Here is a 16,628-nt window from a genome sequence, read left to right as displayed (position 1 = left end):
CAATGTGTCTGGACATGTGCGTTGTTGTTTGTGTTTCACTGATTATCTCTTCCTGCCCACTTTTTTAGTCCGGTCCAACCTAAATGTAGGTTAGTTATTTATAGTCTTAGTTTAAAAGCCAGATTAGACTGACAGATCTCTATGATCTCACTGTGTTTGCCTGGCTTTGGTATGAGCGATGCCTTGTCTCATGCTGGTTGGGAGTGAAAATTGATGTAGTTTCTTTAAATATCTGGAAAAGAAAATTATTTTGAAGTAGTCTTCAAAAATGTGTTTGACAGTTTGCTGACAGCCCATCGGTCCCCTCCGTGAGAATCTACTCGCGCCTTTTCAAAAATGTCAGTTCCCGTTTTGTAAATAAAGTTACTTAAAAAGCTCTCTCCGCATGCGTCACATTACGCGATGACGTCACGGATCAGGAAAGGCAGTATTTTCACGGCAGATCTCATTAAGCCTATGTGTTCATTTTTAAAACAGCCAAATACGTAAGTATGTTGTTGTAGTAAACGCTTTAACGTTACTCTGTTGACAATATGTTGTTTTTTCTAAGTCTCTGGTGGTGAAGAACACGTTCACTGGTTTATAGACCGCTAGTTTATCCTAAACAACTGAAAGCTGACAAGTTAGCGTTAACGTTAGTTAGCTAGAAAGCCGACAGCCAAGCATAATTGTGTAACGTTATAGCTTTCCGTTTCTTTTGGCTGAGCCCGTTGAGTTTACTGGCTTATATTCTAGACTGCAGATATGTATAGAAGCCGTGGTAATATTCGTTCCCATTAATTTTAACGGATATCCATTGCCTGACAGAGTCGTTGATTCCGATCAGCTTGAGTGAGACGACGTTGGCAGCTAACATGTTAGTAGCGGTAAGCTAACAGTTGTTATTCGGTCCAAGTTAGATGCGCTTATTCTCAGCTGTCATTAAGATCTTATCATTGCGGAACTGAGAGTGGACTGTGACACGTTGTAAGATTGAGTAAACAAGACTGTCATAATATAAAATAGAATAAGATTTTAAAAAATCGATTCGTAAACGTAACTGACAAATAGTTTACACCTGCTGCACTGATGCTCTTTGGAAGTTGCCAGCTGCTCTGACACTGTAAAAATCTTGCCTGTTCAAGTCTTATTATAAATATGAAAGTTAAATCACCTGACCTACTAAGCAGATGGTTTCTTTTTTTCTCTGTTATCTTCAGCCAAAGCACAACGCCCAAGGCACAAAGCACCCTCTGGCAGACATGTCATCCAGCAAAGCAGAGGCCTACCGCCCTGTCCCACGGGACTTCAACACCCTCATCCAGACATGCAGCTCCAACATCCAGAAGATCACACAGAACAGTAAGTGTGTCTATGCTGCATCTCCATGGGTGCAACAGTACATCTATTAGTACAGAACCATCACTGTACAGTGCATGTCATACAAAGCGTAGGTCTCACAACTTTACCCTATTCATGTCATGGATTTTCTCAAGGAACATCCTGTTGAAACTTCTGTTAAATTCATGAGACCTCGCAAAATCCTTTATATATACATATACACACTCAAAGACATTATATTACTCCTGCATTGTTTACAGTTTTTTAAATTGGCAAATTTTTTATATTTTCACTGGCTGTAATGTTGTATCCAGTGTTTTCAGTTTTATTCTATAGATGGATGTTTGCACTGCGTTCACTTAAAGGTTGTATCTGATGTAAAACTTCTAGATGTAACATCCATCTGTATGCGACAAAACTACATTAATAATACACAGAACCAAAGTTTGGTTGCAAGAAAGTGAAAACTAGTGGGATTTTTTAGGGGGAAAAAAACAATCAATGTGGTTACCGTAACCATTCAGCAACAGTTGTTTTAATAAAAAACATGTTGCCAAGTTTCCATAGGGGCTTTTAGATGTTCAGGACAAATGTCAGCCCAATCCAGTGGAAAATATGTGATTGGTGAGTTTCCAAATACACATACAAGTGTATACACATAGAAGCTCCAACATACATTTTTTAAAAAGAAAATCCATGCCATGAAGGAGGGCCTCAGTGAGTTGGCATGGAATGACTCTCATGTGAAGCGCACTGTCTCAGTGCATTGTGCCAGGGCTTGTGTCAAATGAAAAATACCACGTCACTGATGATGTTTGAAGCGTCATTGGAAAGTACTTAAGTTTGACAGTTTCAAGGTTTTACAGCTAAACTATCTTGTTGTCACATTGGTGTGATTAGAAGATGGAGAACCCTTATGATATGTGGCATGTACATTATAGTTCTATGTTTGTTGTGTTTGTTTTGGCATGTGTGCAGCCATGTAACTGTGCTGCTACCTGTCTTAGCCAGGACTGTCTTGTAAAAGAGATTTTTTAATCTAAATGAAACTTTTTCCCAGCTATATAAAGGTTTGATAAAGTAAAAGAAAGCATCATTGTGAAACCAAGTGATCATGTAATAAAAATAGTGATCATAATAATAATAATAATAATAACAATAATAATAATAATAATAATAACGTTTATATGATATCACTCTCCAAATACAGCTCTCAGGAACATAAAACAGATTTCAGCAAAAATATTTATATCTTGGCATTTTCGACAGCACATGATTAATTTACTTTAACATTATATCTTCATTTGAATTTAATGCAGCAGTTCTGGAAAAAAATATACTGTGTTGTGTGTTTTCCAGGATTGCATGAGACTATGGTGGGTGGACCATGGACCCTGTAAATTTAGCACATTTTAAAGTTAAATGCATCAATCTGGTGCACTTTCACAAAAAGCTCACTAACATGAACACAGTGTTTCCCCTATATGTGTTTAACAGTGGGGCACCTCCAGTTTAAAAACTAAAATTGTATTTTTTTCTCGCTACTGACAATTCAGATCCTATAGAATTCTCTTGTTGAGTCAACACAATCATTCAGCGTGTTTATACGTAATAGCTTGGGGTGCTCTGATTGATTGGGCCCCGATCGTTTCCAGCCGATATACCTTTTAAGAGGTTTGATCAGTGGTCTCTATAGAACCTGATCAGAAGAGCCGATTGATAAACACAGCACAATTTCTCTGTGCGCTGCTACAAATTAAAAAAAAATTTATTAATTAAATTACAATGTCACTGCCACACACACCACAGGATTGGCTGCTAACAGCTGACTAACTTTTCTCCTGCCAATGTCAGTACGGATTTTCAGTGCCCTCTTGGTTTAACCAGTGCTACACATAGCAAGGTCCTGCCAGCCAGCTGTTTGTGACTGAAGGGATAGATATATCGCAGAACAATTTGTGTAATGTGAGGTCTCACGTTGAGTGCTTCAGTGTTTAGTGACATTAATCACAGTGCTTAGTTTTGAGACCTGGACCGCCCAATCTACAGATGTTCCAGTGTCCATGGGCATAACTGTGATCTACACTTGGAAATAAGATTGTGATTCAATTGATTTGCAGTAAAATAAATGTAGTTTTAATTTTGCAGTTAGTATTCTGCATTGTTTAGACTGCTGTCTGTGCCCTACATTATAACCCATTCTGTTCTTTTATACCTGTTTTAAATTCTTTAAAGAGATGACAAATAGTTTTACTGGATGATCAGTTATTTTTTCAATGGCTGATCTCTGGAGAAACTAACAGCTGGATCTACACCTGCTTTGCTGTCTGGTTTTGTGGTTTGTGCGATTTCAGTTCCTATTTCGTTCTCTCAGTTTTATCACTCACTGGACATGTCGATGACTGATGCACCTACTCATATACTGATTATTCAATTCATGCGAACAATGTGTCTGTTATACACATTAAACTTCTTCGGGATTTTTTTTTTGTGAACCAACAGCCTTACCTGTTTAACAAACACCTGTGCATGAATGACATGCTGCAGTCTGTATTTATACTGTGTACTGTGCCTACACAGAGGCACAGGAACCATTTCAACTCACAGAATTCGTTTGTATATTTATTCATAATTTTCCTCTGTATTTAGTGATATTCTGATTGTGAAATCATCATTTGATAACCAAGAATGTGATGATGGTGTCTTTTGAACACTAGATGTTAAATGCTAAATGTTTCAGGGAAAACTGAAATTATGTAACATCTCAAACCAGACGCTCAGGAATGATCAGCCTGATGTGTTAAAAACAGACCATGAAAAGAAAAAGGTTTTTAATAAACAAGGAAAGATGTCGGTGGTCCTTTTTTTCTTCTACAGTCAGACTGACAGATTTTAACTAACATTTTAATGTAACTGATTATGTTTGATACCAACTATAAAGTAAAGTACATTTATAACATTTTAATGAATTTGATATGTAAAAGTGATTTATTACACTTCCTGAGTAGCTTGCCTAACACTGGTTCCAGGAATGCACTTGATGACTATGATTTTAAACAACAGCAAACCATCACTTTTAGAAGTAATAAGCTGCCAGTCAGCAAAGTCTATCATGTCATAACATAATCTAAGAATGCATGGAAGTTTAAAAATCACATCTAGAATTTGCCCCCCTTAACAGTATCGGCACATAAAATTTTGGGTCTGAGCCCATGGACTACATGTAAAGTGACAAAATCTAATGTCACTTATAAAAAGCTGCTGACTTATAATTATTACTCCTATTAGCATAATCCCTTTGTAAAGGCACATCTAACAGCTTTTAGATGACAGGGTATTTTTATTAGGCTGTGAAGTCTACTCCGCCTCCAGAGAGCCAGCCACTGTCAGTAACCGCTGCAGATGTGAGAAAAATCCTGCTGCGAGTGAATATAAATAAGACCGCTGATCCAGATAATATTCCTGGCCGTGTAGCAAAAACATGTGTCAAACAGCAAGCTGATGTTATTACTGACATTTTTAACATCTCATTCTCACACAAGACTGTTCCCTCCTACCTCAAAACCGCCATAATTGTTCCTGTTCCTTAAAATGCCTGCTGTGGGGCGCGCAGGTGGTCGAGTGGTTGGAGTGCATGCCATATCCGCAGCTGACCCCGGTTCGATTCCGGCCGGAGGTCCTTTGCTGCATGTCACATCCCCCTCTCTCTCCCATATTTCCTATCTGTCTACTGCTTAATAAAGGTGTCTATGCCAGAAAAAATCTTTAAAAAAAAAAATAAAAAAATGCCTGCTGTGTCTACCCTGATCCAAAGGAAGTGCTTTGAGAAACTGGTTCTCCAGCATAACAAAGACAACATCCAGGCCAGCCTGGGCCCTCACCATTATGCTTTCAGGACCAAGAGAACCACCGAGGATGTCATAACAACTGCCCTTCACTCAGTATTCACACACATGGAGAATAAGATCAGCTACATCAGGATTCAGTTTGTTGACTTCAGCTCAGTATTCTAAACAATCTCACCCATGAAGCTGATTGGAATACTAAACACTCTGTGTTTGAGTACAACACTCTGCAACTTGATATTGGACTTCCTAACAAGCAGACCCCAGACAGTTCTGATTGACAGTCTCACCTTCTCCACATTAGTGCACAACACCTGAGTTCCCCAGGGCTGTGTGCTCAGACCCTTCCTGCTTACACTATACACCCATAACTGCACATCGGGGGAACTCATCATTCGCTGAATTATAAACAACGATGAGAGTTCATATCGTGAGGAAATCCATTTCCTTGGTGCATAAAGAAGTATCTCCTGCGCAACATCAGCAAAACCAAGGAGTTGATTGTTGATTTTATTAAAAAAGGAGGCAAAAACACACACCCCTGTATACATCAGTGGAGCTGAGGTAGAGCAGGTCAGCAGATGTATGGTTCCCAGGACAGGACGCCTCTACAGCAGGTGATTAAAACCACCCAGAACATCACTGGTACCATCTACAGAGCATCATTGACATCAGTGAAGTGAGATGTCTGCACAGAGCCCAAAGGATACCAAATGACAACACTCACTCAAGCAACCAGACTATGGAGCAGCTTTATTTCCCACGCTGGACGCTCCTGAACTCATCTGCAACCCTCCATTTTCTAAAATGGATATTGCAAGACTCAAACCGTATTTCGTTTTTTAAAGCCTTGTTTAAAAAATGACCTTTTAATATAACCTGTACCATGTATCTTTGAGCCATATGCATATACTTATGTTCATGTGTGTTTTTATATGCACAGATGAGTTGTTACATTACAGGATTAAGACTTATCACTGTGTCTTGTTTTATTACAGCTGCTCAGATCAAGAGCATGGTGAACCAGCTGGGGACCAGCCAGGACACCAGTGAACTCCACGATCGTCTGTATGTATCAGCCTTGTGTCCAGAAACTCTCTGCCTATATATACATATTGTTTCTCTCTGCCAGACACACACTTTTGACTAGTAAACCTGATCTGTTATGGACAGTTGCAGCTGCCCCAGAGATGTTGATGTACTTGAAAACCTCTGTTAAGAAGCCTTTGCCACAGGCTGAAACTTAAGTAAGATTCAACGTCTGAAACTGACCTCTATGACTACTGAGTCTCAGGCGTCAGGGTTGGAATCTTCAAAACACACAACATTGTCTGACCATTTTTTATTTGTTACTTATATAACTTAAACACTACATCACTATAATGTCCCATTCATTAGAAATGTGTTCTTTTTGTGCAGGATGATCTTGGGTAGTCTGGGGCTTTGGTTGTTATTCTAAATGTTGGTCTTTCCACAGGCAACAGATACAACACTATACCAACCAACTGGCAAAAGAAACCAACAAGCACCTGAAAGAATTGGGATCAATCCCATTGATCTCATCACCCTCAGAGCAAGTAAGTGAAAGAGGCTAGTGTCAGGCTACATCACTAGTATAGACTGATGAGTATAGTAGAAGCAGAAGTGGCTGTGGCCAAACTTGAAGTCAGTGGAAATTGGGATAGTGTCATCTGTAAGATGCAAATGACTCTTTCTTTCAGTCATCAGAAATTAAAGTTAGGCCTCATCCCATTTCCAAGTTTTTACCCCTTCCCTAATTTTCTTGGGCTCTCTTAGGGGCAGGAAGTCTGTCCCTGACATAGTGAGTGAGTAATAAAGTTACACAAGTAATCAGTGCTGTGGTGGAGCCTCACCATTGGCTGTTGCTCTCAAACTGAAGTGCGCACATGTATGGAAGTAGAATCATGTCATTAATCAAGAGCATAGATTTTCAGTTTGAGAGCATGATTTCATTCCTTTTCAGTGACACAGCTCCTTCCCGTGCTCAGATTTTTTTCTCCTCATACTCACATTTTGTGCTTGCATTTAAATTTCTTCTGCTTTCTTTCAAAATGTCTGCTTAAGGTAAAAAATCACATGCCTGTGTTCACATTTCTCCTTCTTGCACACAAAAATGTTGCTCGCATTCAAATGTGCCCTCTGCGCGCTCAGGTCTAAGTGCACGCGCTCTGAACACACACCTGCTCACGGGTCAAGTTCTGCCCTCGGATCTCGCCTCTGCTCACGGATTTTTCTTGTGTATCAACACTGTCAACCAATAGAAGGCCGGCTACTGTTGACCAATCAGATTATACCCGCTTCTTTGCGGGTACGTTCGTTGTACTTCAAGGAGCGTCGCATACGGACGGGCACTGTTTCTACCGGGTTTATCTACTTCCGTCCTCCAGGCTGTTAAATGTGGTGGTTCCCTTTATTTTATGACGACTTTTGGAATAAAATGTCAGTTAATTAATACACGAGCGCCCGTGCTTTTCATTACGATAGCTACATCAACATAAAGTAGAACAATATCGGCTCTACTTTCGCCATATTAGCCAATAGCCAGCTACCCAGGCAGCGGGATATGTTATATGGTATAAATACTGACAAGAGAGTACAACTGTGATGATAGTACAGTGGTTATAAGCTCCTGTTCATGTTGCTTTTTGCATCATGGGACGCTGGTTCGCATCCCGGCCCGGTCGGCACCCTCGCTCGTGTAATGAATGAAAAATACTCTATCATCATAGCGTATTTTTCATTACACCTTTTTAATCACGTATATTTACCCATCATCTCTTGTTAAGCGTTTCAATGACGTCGTCAAGGGGCCCATGAAGGAAGAAGAAGAAAAAAAGAAGAAAAAAAAAAACAGCTGTCCAGAATTGCCACAGGCCCTGTTTTTGTGAATGAAATATCTGGGGGCGGCTCAGTAAGGTAACGCTGAGTGGCCTTGATGCCTGTCAGTCATGATGAGTCGCGTCTCGTCACCTCTCTGCTGTGTCTGCAGCTGAGCACTGTGATCCATGTCTCTCTCCCCGGCCGAGCGAGCTATCATACCGTAAAATACCAAATAATAGCCGGGGCGTTTATTTGTTTCAATCACTTAACAGACCAGGCGTTTATTTGGGACAGGCGTTTAATTCCTTCCTCTCAAAATCCGGAATGAAAATGTCACAAACTTCGCCAGCTTCTCGGTGAATTCTCTGGCATCCTCCGCAAGTTGCGGCGGAGGAAACGATTCATCCAACTAGCACTCGCTGCAAACTCCTAATCTCTGCTGTCTGTCACTCACGGTTTTCCCGAGTTTTCCTCTGCATATTTTACGACAGAAAGTTTGAATTTCAAGTCATACTTTTTATTTTGTTGCTGCACCAGTGCCATGGCGATCATCAGTGTGATACTGACTGACAGAAAGCAGCACAACGCGTGAAAAAGGCGAAGAAGAAAAACGTGCAGTGACAGTGGTCACATCTTCTTCCTCCGTCTTGTTCTACTTTATGTTGATGTAGCTATTGTAATGAAAAGCACGGGTGCTCGTGTATTGATTAACTGATATTTTATTCCAAAAGTCGTCATAAAATAAAGGGAACGACCACATTTAACAGCCCGGAGGACGGAAGTAGATAAACCCGGTAGAAAGAGTGCCCGCACGTATGCGACGCTCCTTGAAGTACAACGAACGCACCCGCAAAGAAGCGGGGATAATCTGATTGGTCAACAGTAGCCGGCCTTCTATTGGTTGACAGTGTTGATACACAAGAAAAATCCGTGAGCAGAGGAGAGATCCGAGAGCAGAACTTGACCTGTGAGCAGGTGTGTGTTCTGAGCGCATGCACTTAGATCTGAGCGCGCAGAGGGCACATTTGAATGCGAGCAACATTTTTGTGTGCAAGAAGGAGAAATGTGAACACAGGCATGTGATTTTTTACTTTAAGCAGACATTTTGAAAGAAAGCAGAAGAAATTTAAATGCAAGCACAAAATGTGAGTATGAGGGGAAAAAATCTGAGCACGCGAAGGAGCTGTGTCACTGAAAAGGAATGAAATCATGCTCTCAAACTGAAAATCTATGCTCTTGATTAATGACATGATTCTACTTCCATACACATGATTAATTACTGTAACTCCATGATGTGAGTAAGAGGCAATACTTTCAAGATACGATGATCGTTATTCAAACAAGATTGCAACACAAAATGAAAGTTGCCATCCCTTTATTTTAAGTATAAAATCAAAATAGTATAAATCAATGGAAAAATAACACATCATAATTAAGCGGCAGGCAATGTTAAATGAGCCCCTGTATCCCTGTGTCTAGTGTGCAGCCGCTGCAGCCTCTTGAGACTTTGCTGATAAAATACAGTATTAGTGTGTATCTGGTTAACCTGCTCAGAGCAGTTGTGTGAGTATGTGGCCTGTGATCTCCTGTCGCCAGCAGATGGTGCTATGAATCTGATTCAGTATGTGCCTCTAGATGTCATGCTTTGTTATTTCAGTTTTGCCCAGACCTGCCCAACTGTGCTATGATCAGCTACTGCCCCTTTGCGGTCATTGTGTTGTAGTTGTCGCCTCTGTGAAAGAGTGTGAAAGGGTCTGTTTTGATCCAGAGCTCTATTATCATCAACAGTCCTCTCCTAATCAGAATCAGACTCAGAATTGTATCTACATTTTAATCTAAATTTAAAAATCTAATTCTACTTAAAAAATCCTGTAAGAAACGACAGGTTTGCACAATGTTGCCCTTTTTAAAAATGTATGACCTCCACCATGGAGATTAGTAGTGTACAGTGCATGGATCTTGATGAAAAAAGTATTTAGTTGGCTGGTATCTGTGAGTTAGTCCAATTTGCATCAGATTCCAGATCTATCAAATTTAAATATGTTTAATTGATTTTGGATTAGGCTTGATTGAATAATATTTGTTTCCTGTCAAAATGGAAAGGATTTCAGTTACGTTTTAGTGCCATTTTTAGGAGTTTTAAATCTATTCAAATTAATATCAAGATAACATTATTAACACAAGTGACATTTTTTCTGAGAAAATGTTGACATTCCATTTTCATGTTGTCCTATACCTAATAGGGACATGTATAATTAAATGCAGTGAATTGATTTAATTGATCATTCACATTGATCCAAGATTCATCTGAGATTCATCTCAGATTTATCTGTCAATTCTGCCATATTTACAGGACATTTACAGGAAGATCGAAATGTCGTTCCTTGCTGCTCCGAAGCCACATGCAGCTATTTTGCTCCTCTGCAGTGGCTCCCTGTGGCTTTGACATTTTATGTGGAAAATAATAAATATTTTTTAACATCATCACTGTTGCAGGCCTACAGTGTTTCTTACATTTTCTGACAGTACAAATGATGCTGAGTTAATATTGTTTTGTTTTATGCTCAAGCCTGAAGGTTGATTGGTGTATGTGGCTGAAGGATTAACTCAGTGAAACTGTGTTTTTATATTATTTTTTTATTTTACTCTTTTTAAATCTAGGCTGCAGCTATATGTTTAATTTACTAGTGCAGTGCCTGTAAGAAAAATGTATTCCTATAAAAAAGTGGGAGGTTAAGTAGCTTTTTCATGGATGGCCAAATGAGGCTGTGTTTGAAGGTGGGACGTCAGGGATATTTAGGTTTGTTGTGAAATCTGATATTCCAGGGTATAATTGGCTGTTTTTGACTATTTTTGATTTTGCCATTATATTTCACCTTAAAAGCTATTTACTTGGTGTCATTATTTTCAGCACAACCTCACATGTGTGACTGTACAGTTATTTTATTTTGACATACTGTATTAACACATTGGACCTAAAATCACAAAAAAAAAACATAAAATCCGAGTAGAAAAAGTTAGATTTTTTTACTGTGAAAACCACAAAAATGTTTAACAAACCATTTTTTTTATTACTTACTTATAATGCAAATATAAATTGTTGTTTGCTAAATTTGTGCATACATTTAAAAAATTTACAAAGTTATATGTAATTATTTACATTTAAATGCAGCCAATGCTCAGGTCTGCCTGAGTTCCTTCCAGCTGAATTAAGAGCTGCACTGCCTGCTCCACATTCAGCAGTCTCCTCATTGTTCTGACTCATTAAACAAAAAACCGATTCCACTACACACTAAACACACTACACCAAACACTACATAACACACTAACTATACACTCCAAACACGCTAAATGTCACAAGTCTCTCAACTCTCAATATCGCTGTCTATACACCGACCGTCGTTCGGCCTGTCAATCATCCGCCTAGGTCCCTCCCACAACTTCCTGTTCCACAACAACCAAACTTGCTGCTTGGACACTTTTGTGACAAAAGCCCGTTTTTACCGTTTCTTCCTGCACAAAGCAAACGTGACGGCAATGTTTGTGAAAAAGCGTGGCGGACATTATTTACCCTAGGTCCGGTTTACGGCTACACACGAACATCCACAGATTCCGATTCCACTTTGTTGTCCGCGCGTCTCCAGATCGCCTCAGATCCGAACAGACTCGGTCCGGACTCGTTTAATCTCATTAATCCACAACAGTCAGTTTAGATGCACAGAACAGAACAGAACGGGACCTAACCGCCAGCAAAATCCCGGTCCAGTTCGCGCCGCTGCAGGTATCAATCCGCCTGTTTCTTCAGGTATGTCGTGGGCTTGAGCTCTGCAGTGATTGGCTCTGGTGCGCACGTGGCCACGGTGTGCAGTGATTGGCTCTGGTGCGCACGTGACTGTGGTGGCTCCGGTGGACAATGCTTGGCGGAATTTGTAAAGCATTTATGAAATAATTTATTCACGGTATCATTGCAGTCCAAACAAATGCTTAGATGCACACCACTGAACCACGCAGCAGCCATGTTGAAAGTCTCAGGTCAGTATGATTCAGATCCACAGAGATATTTGACTAACAGAAACACACACAGACACACAGACGGACAGATTCCGTGCTTTTATAGAGAGATAATAAAAAAAAGGTTACTTTTTATTTTGTTTATTTTTTTACAAATGCATATCCGCATCAGAGCCGAAATGAAATTTCACCCCTCGCTGCATCTAGAACTTTTACACTGAGGAGGATGTGGAGAATCAGTGCAGGATCTGAGCACTCAGAGACAGTGTGAATGGGGCTAGTGATGTGGTCAGAGAGGTTGATGTTAGGCAGGGGAAAAGCTTTGTATGCTCCCTTGTCAGTTGTATAAACCAGGTCCAGTGTGTTGTTTCCATTTGTTGGAAAAACAACTTGTTGCTGTCTGTCTAGAAGCACATTCTTAAGGTTTGCATGGTTGACATCCCAAGCCAGAATCAGAAAATCCATCTGGATGGGCTGTTTGTTACTCACTGATGGCAAGACAAAGTTCACTGAGTTCCTCACTTCTATCCCATTGTTGTTTGGAGTGGGAGGAATATAAACAGAGACTTCCAAAATAGCGGTGGATTCCCTCGGCAGATTATTATGTCATTCATTGTTTCTCCCATTGCTCATTTGACTCTCATTATGAATTCCTCCTTGTGTTTCTAACTGGTGTCATACCATCTGTTTTGCCTTCCTTGGTGGTGTCCAGAGGCAGCAAAAGATCCAGAGGGACCGGCTGATGAGTGATTTCTCTGCAGCTCTGAACAACTTTCAAGCAGTTCAACGGCGTGCAGCAGAGAAGGAGAAGGAGTCAGTTGCCAGAGCAAGAGCGGGATCCCGCCTATCAGTAAGTAGGATAAGAGGTCAGATACACAGACACAGAGATCACCTAACCACATTAGAGACAGCACAACAATGAGGTAAACTTCAGATTAAAGGCTCATTTCATCATGTGTTGATCATCTGTGCTTTGCTGATTTGACTGTCAATAGTGAGTTTTTCCCTTTCTTTCAGTCCGAAGAGAGTCATCGTGATGAAAAGCTTGTTTCTTTTGATAAGTAAGTGTCGTCATGTACTAATCATATGAATTGTAAAAAGAATTAATATTCCACTGTATACATGCTTATTCATTCAATTGCAGGGTATCGCCATGGCTCTTCCCTCAGAAAAAACATAACTAGGATACATACCCTGTAAACCTACTACTGAGAGCTGATCAATTTTATAGGTGTTATATATTCTGTCACTCAAAAGATGCAACGTTTGAGATCCTAACTATATTATGAAAAGGGAGAAATATTATGTTATATGTTTAGACTATGGTGGGGGAAATTGTCTAGGTAATGATTAGGAAACACTGACTTGACAAGGAACAACCCTGGCGCAACTAGAGCCATTCTCATGCACTATTGTAACAGTGTCTGTGCTGACTAAAGTAATTCAAACATTTTTATGTTTTTAATATTGTGTATATAAAGCCAAGATGACTTGGGTCCAATTACCACCCAGACAGAGGAGCTGGCCATCACAGAGGAGGACCTGGAGCTCATCAGGGAGAGAGAAACCAACATCAGACAACTAGAGGTTAGCCTTTGCTTACTTTTTTCGAATATTACCAGAAAACAGTGGAAGTTTATAGATCCCAACAAATGACTACTACCCTCTGCTAAAACTCACTGTCATGTCCTGGAACCACACACACTTGTTAGTGCTTATTCTATCTTATTGCCATTTTTAGTCCGACATCCTGGATGTAAACCAGATCTTCAAGGACCTCGCAGTGATGATCCACGATCAGGGAGAGATGATTGGTGAGTGGCAATGGGGTTGATATTCTCGGGACTCTGAGGATTTTTTACTTTTTATTGTCTTTTCTAGTGCAGGCCCAAATGCTTTTAATCTTCTACCGTTGCCATTGTAATCAACATTCAAGTCGATATTTAAAGGAAGGAGAAGTTGCGATGGCAGCACCAAAAAAGAGGCTAGAGATAGAACAAGAAATGAAGCTGTGAAGCTGAACAGTTTCCTCTAACTTCATAGGTTCCCACTTGACCTTGCTGTATATTCTGCCCTGTAGATAGCATCGAGGCCAATGTGGAGAATGCTGAAGTTCACGTAGAACGAGGAACAGAGCAGCTCCAGAGAGCCGTCTACTATCAGGTGAGTCTGCTGCGATCTCTGAAAGTGCTGTCTGTCAGTGGAGTCCTTGCCAACAACCAACCATGTCTCTGTTTTCTTTATCACAGCAAAAGTCCAGGAAGAAGATGTGTATCCTCGCAATAGTTTGTTCCGTCGTGCTCGTCATACTTGGCATCATTATCTGGCAAGCTGCTAAGTGAGTTGGCTCCGCATGACCGATGTGTCATTTACTGTATTTTACCCTGCCCGCTCCCCACCTGCAAGTTCTGGCTCAGAATCACTGATAACTTCACCAAGGTCAGCGAAGTAGATCAATGCAGAGGGATGGTTTGTATGGAAAAAAGAAACGTGCTCATCTGAACTGATTATGCCTGTTTTTGTAAAAATAAATTTTTTTAAGATAAAGAATAGGATGGAGGACTGAGGTGGTGTAAGGGAGCATTTTAAGATATGAGATTCCTTGCTTCTTTCACTCGCTTATTCTCTTATTTACTGTATTAACACTAACTGTCTCTGTATTTCAAATGAAACAAACATTATTGGAAGGAGTTTCTCAACAGCCAAAAAGAAAAAAGGAAATGGGCTGCTTGTTGAATTAAAAGGAATATGTACTCTTTCAGGGGCTGTAAATTTGTTTTTTTGTTACCTATTTTGGTGGCATCTTCTGATGTGTAGTACGTGGAGTGCCTTAGGCCCCGCTGTGGGCTCCTGGCCTTCATAGTAACATTCACATGGGACTTGTGTGACTCCTGGTGATGATGCCAGCCATAGTTGTAATATACTTGTTGTAAAATGAAAGCTTTATCATGTGACCAATCCATGTCTGTAAATATTACAAAGTGCTGCATTATATTCTACTCAGAACATTATGGAGAATATTAATTACAGTATCAAAAAAATTGTACTCAGTTCTTCAATTACAACATTTATAAATTAATTTCTATGACACCTGATATTATGCATAATAAATAACTTCAACACTTTTGCCCTTCTGGATGTGTCATTTGTATTTTTATTTTCATGTACCAGCTGTCTCTGGTTCTCCTCAATGTAGGTTTGAGCCTTAATTTGGGCTGGAATCGCCTGCTGGTGCTGAATGTGTGCGGTGCAGGATGTGAGGCACACGGAACTCAGTGTGCTCGTTTGTAGTCTGTTTGATTAGTTGAGCACACACACATGCTTGCTGGTGGTATAGAACTTACCAATGTCAAAGCCAAGATCTGGAAACATGGCTACGTCCATAAACAGCATGATGGGTTAAGAAACACAAGAGGGTGAATAAGCAGATCAATTTTTCTTTAATGAAAAGTACATTCAGTGTTTTGAAGCATTAAGACTAGATTCCAGATCCCACATGACTCCAGAGAGCATCAGTTTGTTAGGATAGCAATGCCCACAACACACATATTTTAACCTAAAGAATGATCTTGTTTCTTAGTTTTGATGCCTTAACCTTACCAAACTACATCACAACATCAACCATGTGTTTATTATTATTATTATTAGTAGTACAAATACACTAAGATATAATGGGCAAAAAAACAACTGGGAACGTGTGTATACAGGTTGTTGGTCAAATGGCCTTTTAGGTCTTGGGTTTTTAAATTAGCACAATCCACTGTTGTGGTTGAAAAGTTGTTTTCAACATGCCTGGCACCTCCTGTGTCCAAGGAAATTTGAAAACAAATGTATTCAAAGTGTAATTTTATGACTTGCTGAAAGGTGTGGTATATCAAATTCAGCCTCACTTCATATCAGCAACCAACAGTTCACCATGTAAAGGTAAATTGAAGTAATGGCATCTAGAGCAGACTAAAGTCTTGATTTTTGCTTTGATAGGTGGTATAGCTGCCCATCCATGCTGAAAGATTGAAATACCAAACACATATCCCACATATATATCATCTGCCGTCATATATCAAATATCTGCTGTTATATATCTCATATCTGCTTATATATGTAATGTAATTACATAATGTGACCACACTCCCCTGAAAAAAGTAATGGCTCCTTACATTTGAAACCTTTTCTTCATAAAACTCAATTCACAACCTGATATATCCTGTTGCTATTCCTAGAAATGCATGCGAAATGATCCTAAAAAGCCTATCCGTGTTGAGCCCAAGTTCATTCAAGGCTGAAACATTTGGAGTACAGGCATGGCTTTGGGCTCTTTCGTAAGGTTATAGTCTGATTTTTTTTTTTGTCTCCATCAGTGATAGATAGGAGTTTGAACATACTGAATATTTTTAATCAAAAATAAGCCTGTAGATGACCTGTAACTGCCCCTACTCGCTGGAAATCATAATGTGCCCACATCATATAGTCTTAAATAGCCCACCCCAACAATGCCTCAAAATACCCCTGCTTGAGAGAAACAGGGGCAAATACTTTATTATTTACACTATCTTTATGGATATCATGTAGTCAAAAAACAAGTGCTTGAGTGGAAAAATAGCCTATTCAAAG

General features: G+C 39.8%; 1 protein-coding gene across 2 annotated transcripts; it reads left to right on the top strand.

Annotated features, from left to right (window-relative positions):
• The first annotated feature begins 372 nt into the window (after window positions 1–372).
• stx12 (syntaxin 12) lies at window positions 373–15,144 on the top strand. 2 transcript variants are annotated; one of them, XM_030412995.1, is made up of 10 exons: window positions 373–485; window positions 1,200–1,341; window positions 6,164–6,233; window positions 6,643–6,742; window positions 12,730–12,867; window positions 13,035–13,078; window positions 13,499–13,604; window positions 13,759–13,831; window positions 14,098–14,180; window positions 14,267–15,144. In XM_030412995.1, the coding sequence occupies exons 2-10, from the start codon at window positions 1,242–1,244 to the stop codon at window positions 14,357–14,359; spliced, it is 807 nt and encodes a 268-aa protein (XP_030268855.1). In that variant the 5' UTR covers window positions 373–485; window positions 1,200–1,241; the 3' UTR covers window positions 14,360–15,144. The 2 variants fall into 2 exon arrangements, with proteins under 2 accessions (XP_030268855.1, XP_030268854.1); XM_030412994.1 differs by lacking the exon at window positions 373–485 and adding an exon at window positions 817–866.
• The last annotated feature ends 1,484 nt before the right edge of the window (window positions 15,145–16,628 follow it).

Source organism: Sparus aurata, chromosome 3 (genome assembly GCF_900880675.1).
Source record: "Sparus aurata chromosome 3, fSpaAur1.1, whole genome shotgun sequence".
Lineage (NCBI taxonomy): Eukaryota > Metazoa > Chordata > Actinopteri > Spariformes > Sparidae > Sparus > Sparus aurata.
Note: the sequence above shows the minus strand (reverse complement) of the source record. Positions and strands in the feature narration are given on the sequence as shown.